The sequence below is a fragment of the Melozone crissalis genome, unplaced genomic scaffold (genome assembly GCF_028551555.1).
Source record: "Melozone crissalis strain CALT ecotype California unplaced genomic scaffold, PUWL_Pcris_2 ptg000006l_1, whole genome shotgun sequence".
NCBI lineage: Eukaryota > Metazoa > Chordata > Aves > Passeriformes > Passerellidae > Melozone > Melozone crissalis.
In genome coordinates this window covers 42,953,815-42,965,102 of record NW_026535784.1, presented here as the reverse complement: position 1 = coordinate 42,965,102, position 11,288 = coordinate 42,953,815, and the positions used below count along the sequence as shown (strand labels likewise).

The 11,288-nt window shown below is 43.6% G+C and overlaps 1 protein-coding gene across 2 annotated transcripts; it reads right to left on the bottom strand.

Annotated features, from left to right (window-relative positions):
- Positions 1–239: 239 nt before the first annotated feature.
- On the bottom strand, positions 240–11,241 carry HGSNAT (heparan-alpha-glucosaminide N-acetyltransferase). Of its 2 annotated transcripts, XM_054295983.1 has the most exons (16): positions 10,914–11,241; positions 10,296–10,417; positions 9,287–9,356; positions 8,609–8,678; positions 7,578–7,684; positions 7,045–7,121; positions 6,390–6,420; positions 5,352–5,512; positions 4,904–5,013; positions 4,073–4,194; positions 3,546–3,672; positions 3,339–3,425; positions 2,134–2,211; positions 1,956–2,026; positions 1,705–1,817; positions 240–696 (listed from the first exon to the last, which is right to left on the bottom strand). In XM_054295983.1, the coding sequence occupies exons 1-16, from the start codon at positions 11,120–11,122 to the stop codon at positions 515–517; spliced, it is 1,737 nt and encodes a 578-aa protein (XP_054151958.1). In that variant the 5' UTR covers positions 11,123–11,241; the 3' UTR covers positions 240–514. The 2 variants fall into 2 exon arrangements, with proteins under 2 accessions (XP_054151958.1, XP_054151957.1); XM_054295982.1 differs by lacking the exon at positions 10,296–10,417 and having other exon boundaries at positions 10,914–10,996.
- Between the last annotated feature and the right edge of the window lie 47 nt (positions 11,242–11,288).

The window sequence follows — 11,288 nt, the reverse complement described above, 5'->3', positions numbered from 1 at the left end:
AAGCTTTCCCAGATGGTCACTGGCCGAGTTAAATGTGTGCCAGTAGCCAGAGGGGACAGGCATGCAGGAGGTGCCAAGGATCTATACAAACCCCAGACCAGCTGAGTTAGGGGGTTCTGTGTCAGGGACTGCTACCACAGGCCCTTTCTGACAACCCCTTGCAGTCACCATCCCCCATCCCTTGCAGTTCCTTTCATGAACACCATCAGGGTGTCTTAGGCTGCCCAACTGTTAGCTTCTCTATATGAAAGAGGGAAATCAGTAAAATATTTACAAAAGATGGAAAACAGAGAGCAACTGTAATAGACTAGTAAGTTTTTGTTAAATAGGAAAATACTGTCCCTTAAGTCACGTAAAAGTCTTGATGATGACTTCCATGGCACTGTAAACTTGAACTAGTATCCCTTTTTAGTAATATAGCCTGAGTGGCAATATTTCAGGCTAATCCACCATATTTCAGGCTAATCCACTTGCCTCATCAGATTCTAGGCCTGCTAGACCTTGACGACCTCTATCAGATTTTCCAAAATATCCTTTTCCTGTAAAGTATGTATGATATTATGACCCAAAGAGTTGTTGCAGTGAGGTTTTGAGTCAGATGCTCTGCGTGGGATTGACTGTCTTGCATCTTCCACTTAAAAGGGAAGTAGTTTGCAAAAACTTGGTGTCCAATGTATACCAGGATTGAGTTCATTCCTGAAAGGAAACACAGGGTTATACCAACTGAAAGAACAGGTATGGGCTTGCTTCAGAGCAAGCAGGCAGAGATGTGCCAGGCTTATAAAAGAGAGTGGCACCAAGACAACAACTGCTAATATCATTTGCCCCAAAGATGCTACTCACTGTTTTCAAATACAGTCTGAGGGGTTCTCTCCCCCAAAACATTTATTAAAAGAAATACAAATAACCTCTGTGCTAAATTGAAAAAATAACCAAATCAGTATGCTGCAATTATATTAATAAGGAGAATAATAACAGTTACTGTTTTCAGAGTGGATGAGTGCCAACCAATCTGGTCAGATCTGCTGCCTTTACAAACAAATGCTGACTGCCCTTCAAAGATCTGGGGTTTCTGGTAGGAGGTAAGATACCCTGCTGTCACCCTGCCTATTTTCCTACCCAGACACCAGGAACCAAAGTTGCTGAAAGGTCCCCTCTGCTGTGGCTTTGCATTCTCTACTCATGTTTGCTGTGTGCCCAGTGTGGTTAAAACCACAGTGGCATACTTTGGGAAACACGCTTATCTAAAATCACAGAGACACAACCTACACAGCTGCCCAGGGGATTTAGTCTTCCACATCTTCAGAAGTGGTATTACTCTGTTGACAGGCCTTTGAGTTTCCCATTAGGTTACACAAGTCTCAGCAGTCCCTTCCAAAACCAACTTTGAACAGCTGTGGTATTTTGCTTGGTACTAGGCAGCTGTTCACTGGGACCTTGACTTGATACCAAACTCAGAACAGTCATTAGGCAATAGCAGCTTTTAGTCCTCATTTAAAGAATTTATTGTCCCTCTCTCCTAAATATCTGGTCTCAAGTGTCCCAGTTCTATGTAAAGGTTCCACTCAGTCATTCTGGAATCCTTCAGGTGACCTCAGTCTAAATGCCTACTTTCTTACAGACAATGGAAGTGAAGAAAACAAAAGGATAGTATCAGTGCAGAAAGAATCATAAGGAATATGTCTCCTGATGTGTTTTACTGACCTGGGTATAAAAATGGAGCACCTGACCACCATTTCTTGACATCCACGAGGTAATATATCAGCAGTAATAGGATGAAGGCAAAACAGCTCATGGTTGTCACATATGATATTGACCTACAAACATTTTCAGTAGAAAGAGTAATATTTAGAGAACTATGTGATACAGATCTCAATGTACAAAAGATAAAACATTCTCTGAGCTAAAACAGTACTTTAATGAAATCATATGAAATGTTTGATCTCTTTGCTTACCATAAGTTCTTGTTTATGGGAATAAACCCTTCTTCTTTAGAACATTTTGTCAAGATAGCAGAAATAACTCCCTGAAACAGAAAGTAAAGTTTATATAATCACTGCAGCATGTTTCAGAAATAGTTGCATTGCATTAAAATACATGTCTTTTAAAAAGTTACATAACTATCAGACTTACCATTACTATGCCCCATATGATGAACCGACTCATAATTTGTTTGGGCTGGTCTTTGTAGAACAAAGTAATTTTTCCTGCCTTATAAAAAAATTACAAAAAAAATAATTAATGCCCATTAATGTAACCACATTTCAAGAGCCAGATATATTTTCCACCAGCTACCTGTGCTAAGATAGAGACCACAAATGGGATTTCTATCAGCCAGGTGGTTGAAAGGCTCAAAATGAGGACTCTTTGTAAAGAATGGACACACAAGGGGAAAGTATGTAAATGCAACCCAATCAGCAGTAGAGGTGCACCTTTTCTCCCTTTCTTACTGTTAACTGAGGAAGGGGACAAGCGTCTTTATTAGGTCAACACAACATAAGTTGAGCTCCCTCTCCCTTGGTAAGGAACAACACCAGAGTCAGCCCCGAGAGCTTCTCCACAGCATCCCTGACCCACCCAGAGCACATCCTTCTTTTCATACACCACTAAGCAATGTGTCCTGATAATTCACTCCTCAGTGTCACACTTCTCTTCCAAGCTCTGCCTCACAGATATTCCCAATAAATTTTTACCCAGTGCTACATGTGGTAACATTTCTTTCCCAGCACAAGAGTTCCAGTTTGGTTCACAGCTGCTGCACCATCAGAAAAGCCAGGAATGCATCAAAACTGCATCAAAAAGTGCAGTAGTTTGAACAGTTGTGAGCTGTGAGCTTTTGGTGTTGGTAACACCAGTATGAAGCCCTGCATCTCTCTTGTCAGGGAAGGTGAGGACACAGCACCTGTGCAAGATGGTTATAACTGCACGACAAGCAGAAAATCAGCAAGGGGGAGCAAGTACATCTGCAGCTTCTGAAACTCTTACAATGAAGCTGTGCAGTTTGTGTGTCTCAGCCTTATTTTCCAATAGGCAGAGCCAGCCTACTCCCAGCATAAGCCCAGCCTTGAAACACCAGGTGTCTATTTTGCAAGCTTCTTGTGTCCATCCCTTACAAAAACTGAGAAGAAGTCTCAGTGTATCTAATGCAAGCTACTGCCATGTTAGCTTCCACTTCTCTGGCACTCACCTCAGGCTAAGCCATTGCGAAAGCATTGTTCTGAAAAAGGTTTTGTTAGAAACAGTCTCAGCCTTATGTAAAGAAACCCAGTTGCCTCCCACTTCCAAGTTGCCTTCAAATCTTCCCATTATAGCATGCAGCCAGAAAGAAAATTAGGTACCTGCAGTCCCAAAAATGCCATAACAATGCTATTTATGGTCCCCAGGATCCCTTCAGGATCATATGGCATCATTGATTGGTAAATCACCTTAGAGAGAAAATAGCTGTTACAGAGAACCCAAGCAACCAAACTCCTTTTCTTTTAAATCCCCCTGCACGTATCATTCCCGAGCCACTCCTGACATACTGCAAACCAAAAACTACTTACACCTGAAGAGGGATGCTGATACATATGCTTTTCTCCAAGAAGCAAGCGGTCAATGTAACCAGCTGCTCCTCCAGTGCAGTTGGGATACTTTCCGAAGTCCCCAATGCCCCCAGGACCAAGATAGCCCCTAGGACAGAGGCAGAGAGGTTGTAGCACAAAATGTTGTTACAGTCCAGCTGCACAGCCACTGGCCCACTGACCCAGCACACTAAATGCTCTGTTTTCCCAGGCTAGAGGCACACATTGATGGCACTGCAGTGACCATGTATTGCTGCACACAGACCTCAGGGAGATTTTAGTCCTCTTCTTTAAATAGAAAGGAAGAGTGACATCACCTGTACAACATCTGGTACTTTAGTACCAAAGTAAAGAAAGTTTTTTCACATGATGGATGCTTCTTTTAACCCTGCTGGCCTGAAAGCTCTTCCCTCCATTCTTTCCCTGTGGCTAATAAAATGTGCCCTCTACTCAGTAGAAGAGAACCAACTTGATACCCCACATTAAGTTGTCTGAGTGCATGGTCTTACCTGGGACAATCTGGCACTGGTAACAAGAAGGTCAGGCAGAGCCAAATTGTTTCTAACACCAGAATAAAAATCCACTGTGGCCAGTAAGGGAGAATATCCTGCAGAGCAGGGAATCGTCCTTCCTGCATGAGATGGAGGGAGGGGGTGTTAGCTGGCAAGTAAAAACCATGCCCTTGGGGACAACCTGCTCTTCCTGGCAGCCAGTCTTGTACCCCAGATACAAGAGGGAGAAGTGATTACAAAACTGGGTTCTACCAATAGACCTTTCATTTTCACAAGCAATTTCCAGACACTTAGTTACTTGGGGCAGGGGGGAGAAACAAACCAAAACAAAAGCCCTTAATATTTTTTAACTTGGAAAATGTCAAAAGGAATTTTGATTCATGCGTAGAACAAAAGTCTTTTGGGAAAACAGAAAGGCCAAAACCCAGTATTACTTTCCCCTGCTGTGAAAAATCCTTGCCAAAATTAACTGGACAAAATGCAGACTACAGGATTCAGCATAGAGATGCCTGTCCCTGGACTTCCTTGGCAGTAAAAAAGTCATCAAAAGCTTCTTGGAATGCCTATTTTTAAGTACTATCTGAATGGATTGTTGAAATCTTCCAATATAGTAAAACTAGATGTGACAAAATGCAGACTGCGACACTGAAGGGTGCACATACCCAACAGTGACCCCTGCCAGGCCACACTGCACCACGCATCAAACAAGATGTTACATCTTGTTTTCTTGTTATTTCTCATGTGTTCTTTTTGCCCAAACAAGAGCAAAGGCTCCCAAACTCTTCTCCAGTATCAGTTCAGTTGTCAGAATCTCCCCACATAACTCACCCAGGTCCCACTATCAGCCCTTGTAAACAGGAGTTCAAGAGCAGCAACCACCAGGTATGTGAATCCCAGCCTCTGGAGCACGCCTGGAATACGCAGATTATCCCAGGACACTGGAAGACATGCAAGCAATGTGGAAGAGGAGCAGACACAGGCTCTGCTGTAAATACAAAAGTGATCCTTCTTCAGGGAGAGCTGAGATCCACTGCACCTGTGGGTACAAGGGACACCTCCACTCTGCCATCCCAATTTTCTGTACATCAAAGTCCTGGGAAAGTCATTAAGACAATCAACAGTGGTTGGCGCAAGAGTCTTAACAGAGAGAATTGCATCAGTGCAGAACTGAACAGCACTCCACAAGACACCATCCAACTGTTAAAGTTTTTGCAACAGCCCAGCCAAGGAGGCAGGAACAAGTTACAGAAATGCAAGGAAGACAAGTTCCACTCACAAGGTCCAAGACAGTAATTGGGATTCACAACTATGATTCCCAGCAGGATTAGCACAAAACTCCTCCAGATGATTTTTCTAAGCACCTTCCACTTGGAACTTCCCCACCTCAGCACGGAGCCCAGTGCCAATGCTATTGATGTCCCCATGATGAACACAAACCTGGAGAACAGAGCAGATGGGAAATGTAGCTGACAGATGTCTCATAATATGTATGAGTGACAGCAAACACTAAAGCTGGCAGAGTGGCCTGCATTGGTCCAACAGAGATGCATGCACTGAGTGAAACTGGGTGATTTTATTTTCTCTGATTGCTAGGAATTTCTAGGCTACTGAGCTTGCACTATGGGACACTTCTGCCTTTTTCAGTGGTCAGTTGAGGTAGGGTTGTAATTGCAGTTGGGTCTTTTTCCAGCAATTCACATGATACCAAAAAAAATCCATTACCCAAAATTAAATTAGCATCTTCAGAACAGTCAAACACCAGCTTCAAATCTATGATTCAAATTCAGCATTGACCCACTCCTCTCCTCTAGCTTAGGCTCACAGTCCAAGTCCAGCTCCCTACTCCAACAGAATCCAGAGCTGGTGTAGAGAAGCATGTTAGGGGCAGATGGGATAATTGCTTCTCCATAAGACCATTCTTTGGTTATAGAAATATCAGCTTAATCCAAAATTTATTTGGTTCTTTTATCTATGGATACACACCAGTCCAGCTTTGAATCTTGCCAGACTGGCAGCTTTAACACAGTGGCATGGCATTGAGCTCCTCAGAGATACTGCACTTCCACAGGCAGGGTAACCCTGGGCCTTGTGTGTGGGAAGGAGGAGGATGTGGGCACCAAAACCACTTAGCTCTTCTACTGGTTCATAAGGGTTATGTTGTTATTTGTAGGGGCAGACTCCTATTGACTGTTTTACACAAATTCATCCGTCCAAATACATTTCCACATGGAGGCAAGGTGCACACAAAGTTCCACTTGCAATATTTAATACAAAGAATCACTTGATACAAAAAGTATTCTTCAGGAAAACTTACCACGGAAACACCAGATCTGCCACTGTTAATCCTACAGAGAAATACAAAGGAGCGTGTTACCTATCTTGAACCCTCCTCACATTTAACTATATTACTGCTGATTTTCTAGAGGAATTGCAGGCTGCTAGCAACTATTTATGTCTCAAAACCTAAAACATGTTACAAACAAAACCTACAAAAAGCTAATCATATTGCTTCACTGCATTTGCCACTCTTCAAGAATAGGGTCAGAACTGATTGCTGTGCCTTGGGAAAGATTTCAGGGATGGGATCCTTGCTGTTCTCCACTAGGGCATTACAATGCTTGACTTCATCCCCATCAGCTTACCAATCAAGGCATTATGTTTTTACAGCACTGAGCAACATCAGCTTCACTAGGGTCATTTAGCAACCCAGGAAAGTTAAAGATACGACCCTGTATCACAAAAGAAAAGGTTACACACAGACTGTGACGTGAAACCATGCTGTCATGAGGAGGACTACACTCTGCTTTGCCCATTTAACCAACACGCAGATTCCCTGCTGAGGCAAACCGGGACAGCATCCCAGCCTTTGGCTGAGCAACAGCTCACTGCAGCAACTGCAACACCAACCATTTCTAGATACTGCTGCAGTTAAAACCCAGAGCAACTGTCTCAATTTTTTTGTACTTTACCATTCCAGCTCTCATGTTTGAAGAACCAGTACTTTCCTCCTCCATAGTTAACAAACACCATAATTACAAGAGAGAGCCTAAAAAGACAACAAAACCACAAAGTATCACATGTCGATCAAATGCATATTTATGAACACAAAGTTAATGATTACTACTCCCACTGATGCATTTCTAACTCTGAGATTTGATTTATTTTATTTTTAAAGCAAGATTTCCTAGGTTTCCAGCTTTACCAACCAGTAGGCCATGTTTCAAAAATCATGGGTGGTGGTGAACCAAAGCAAGCTCCTTGTAGCATTTCCACACTGAATACGTTGTTTTTTTGCATCATCTGCCACAACTTTGACATCTCCTCAAATTAGATCAATTACAAAATATTTTGGAATATCTGAGAATTAAAATCTTGATTAACTTCCAAGTAAAACAGACCACCTTGAACTGTCCATCTGCTCTATACTGCTACACACTGTCAAACCACTGGAAAAGTGTCATTCCCCTTGGAAGAGCTGCTTTTGAGCAACTCTTAGGCTCACCCTCGGAAGGTGTCCAGGGACCGCAGGCGCTGCCGCAAGCCCGAGCTCCACGACTGCGGGGCAGGATCACAGTTAATGGAGTCTGTGGTGTTCGGGGATCCAAGCTCCTTCAGGAACAAACCAGACACATGAAGAGCACATCAGCAGCTGCACCAGCTGGCTAGGGAACAAAGGATACCAAACTGCAAACTTTCACACACACAGTCTTTATTGTCCCTGTCTTTCTTTTGTCTACTTCTAACCTCTTCCTGGCTTCACCACATTGCAATAATGCTTGCAGATGCTCCAGACTACCTCTGACCAGGCAGAAGAACGCAGTGAAATGAGCCTGTGCTTGAGACTCATCAGAGCTGGGTCCCCTCCAAATCAACCAGAGACTTGCCAACACTCTGAGTACTGCTTTACAACAGAGCTGAGCAGATCCAGTTGCTAACGCTCAAACAGGAGCCGCTCAACCCATCAGCACTTGTCTGACACCACAGAGAGACTTTGGAGATTGCTGTAGAGCTCTGCTTCCAAGTCTTTTGATTCTAGACAGGTTTGGACCTCTTCAATATGAAGCCCAGGCTCTGATGAACTATATACATTCTTCTACAAAATGAGGATCCCATACAAATGCCGTTCTAGGGGTGCCAGAGAAATTCTGACTTCATTTTTTTTTGCTAAATTCCTGCTATGCTGGAAGCAGCAATGAAGGCTGTGATTTATTTCCCTTACACTGACTATGTTAGAAGGGAACAGTATTTTTACCAACACATTTGTTTCAAAGGAATTAAAGAGGGCACAAAGATGTATGTTCAAAACTTGCAAGAGCTTTACAAGGAATCCACTACACTTGCATGGAAACCCAGTCTAGCACTCTCCATTGACATAAAATTGCCTATCTGACATCAGTACAAGATATGCTAAGGGGAACGCACACAAGGGGAAGATGAATAGTAATAAACAAGTCCCCAGATGTCCAGATAGTGTGTGTTTCTCAGAAATGCAAACATTACAGAATGCAAACTAAAGATACTTTGGTCACTCACAGAGTTAATCATACGATCAGTTGCTCTGGGATTCAGTTTCTTGTAAACCCAGTTTCTGACTGGATCAATTCTGAAAATGAGTAACAGTTTAAAACACAAAACAAAGCCAAAAGTACTTTATAGTTAATTTCACCTTAATAGAAGCTATTTAGCAGAATAAAAGAGAAGTTTTGACAGTTCCTATTTCTGTTTTTACAGCTCACATAGGTAATACTGAGATTCAGCCAGCACCTAGGATCTCAGTTAAGTCCAGCTGTGGAAATACACTGACACAAGCTCATGTTTGGGGGTTTTATTCTCGGGTTGCTTACAGGCAAAGATGATTTACACCTTTCAGTAAAGGGTAGAAGGTTGCATTTGTTACATGCACTTTGGTCTCACTGCCTTGGATTACTGATCCAGAGCTAGACAAGGAACAAGGGACATCAGGGTGCAGCAGGGCATTTGTGAGGTTACAGTGAACATCAGTTGCTCTGCACACAAACTACCAAGGCTGCAAGATATCCCTCGAGTGAAATTGCATTACTCTGCATTTCTTGCCACATGTGCCACAACATGCACATGGAACCTGATAACAGGATCTGATGTGCAAGCAGGGCTACAAGTGAGACTCCAAAGTATTGCCACACTGAGATGTGTGGTCTTAAACTGGCACGTGCAAGGAAGAAGTTCACTTACTTCATGAGAAGGCGCCCAGCAATCAGGAGAGCAAGGATCCCCATGTAAACCAGGAAAGCAAAGAGAATAGCTACATGAAAAGGGAAGAACATAACTCTATAAATGATCTAACAAAACCATCCAGCAACCTGGGCTTGGCCAAGTGAGACACAAACACAACACAAAGCCCAACTCCTCGATCATTATCCCCACTTCTCCATGCAATAAACATCCCAGAGGAAAATCAAAACCCACAGCAAAACCCCCAAACTACCCAACACAAAAGCAGGTTAGTTTCAAAGTGCAGCTCAGTGACTCCACATCTCGGCATAAAAAGAGCAAAATAAAACCACATTGCATCACAAGACACTAGTGAGAGAAGAGCTGATGTGCTGTGATATGTTCTGAAGAAGGAAGTAGAGATTTCAAAACAGCCTCAATGTGAAGAAGATAGGGGAAAGGGCAATACACCTAGTTAGCAAGCATGGAGAATTTTTCTTTACAGTTAGGAAACTGGAAGAACTGAAGAATAATGTAATGGAAAAGAACAGACACAGACAAGAGTTTGAAACAGTCCTGGATAAGAGATGAACAAAAAAGAAGAAGGTCAGGTTCTAAATTTAAAGTGCAACAACAAACAAAAATCCAAACAAACACTGTGTGAATTGTTTCCCATTTTGTGAGAGAAGATAGAGGGAAGAGGGAGGATTCTGCATATATACAAAACCATGCAGGGGAACAGGAAGTAGTATCTCCCTCCAGACACATACCCACTGATTCTTCTGTACTAATGCCTGCTGCAAAAATGTTGAGGGCAGACAGGATATCATGTGAAGAGGCCTGATCCTGGTCAGGGCCTCAAGATGGGTGTATAAAACATAGGGAGGCAAGGATGTCAAGAAAGAAGAGGAGCAAGCCCATGACAATTCTCCAGCACAACATGAGTGGCTGCACAGGCTTCTTAGGAAGCTGGTTCTGCTGGGAGACATGTGGGCTGTAGAATGAAAGGGTAAAAGAGAGTGCTACATACGGAGGTAGCTGTTGATAGGGTCTTCATTGATGATTAGGTCACAAGAAACAGTTTGGTTGCTTGTACGTATGGTCTTTACCACGAGGGAATAATTGCCAAACTCTCCAAAATGATACTGAATTCTGCAAATGATGAAGGAAACAAAACTTGGTGAGCCACCCCCAGTACATGCAGGTACCACTGCAGCACTCAGGGGGGCTGTCAGCCTGAGGAAAGGCAAGCCAAAAGCTTGGACCAACACTGTGATCTAACACAGAACTTGCCTCTTCCAAGCATTACCCTCCCCTAACCCAGCACCAATTCTTTACCACACATGCACTGTCATCATTTGTCTTCTTGAGCTAGAGACTCCCTGCAAGAGAAACCAGGTGCTTGCACATGCTGCCTCAATGAACATCGTTTCGCACCTTTCAGCACAATTCCAAAGTACACCACACTGTTACAGCAGTGGGGTGAAGACTGAGCTCTAGGTCTAAAAGTTGGGAAAAAGGAGGAGATGAGCAGGCAGTGAAGAGGCACATGGCTCCAAGGGGAAAAAAAAAACCAAAAAACCAACAACAAACCAACACAAATAGAGGATAGCACTATCCATGTACTCTCTGGGGCTGGGCCACCTACTTGCAGAGATCTCTGTCACCCACAGAGCTGTTGAGCAGCAGGGTGAGTGGATGCTGCGTATCAACCATTACCGACGCCGTGCCTGGTTTTCTCAGGCTCTCGTTGCTTGGTGGGACAAACGCCAGGAACTGATACAAGCACTGTGGAAGAAGAGGGTGAAGGGAGCTCATTAGTGCCAGAGGAGAGTGAAACGGGGTTCTGCCTTGCATGGTGGCAAAGACAAGGAAAGATGCCACGGGGCTGGAGCATCTCCTGCGGGAATTCCCTGCGTGCTGCTCGAAGGTAAAACCGAAGCGAAGCGACCTGACGAAGCCGCGGGAAGACGCCGGAGAAGCGGAGCAGCCCCGCCGCTGGCCGGGCTGTCAGAAGCGGAGG

Coding starts and splice junctions, on each gene's coding strand:
- HGSNAT (XM_054295983.1), bottom strand. CDS start 11,122: ATGCAAGGCAGAACCCCGTTTCACTCTCCTCTGGCACTAATGAGCTCC. Junction 3,426..3,545: donor ATCAGCATCCCTCTTCAGGT/GTAAGTAGTTTT, acceptor TTTCTCTCTAAG/GTGATTTACCAATCAATGAT. Junction 697..1,704: donor TGCTCCATTTTTATACCCAG/GTCAGTAAAACA, acceptor GTTTCCTTTCAG/GAATGAACTCAATCCTGGTA.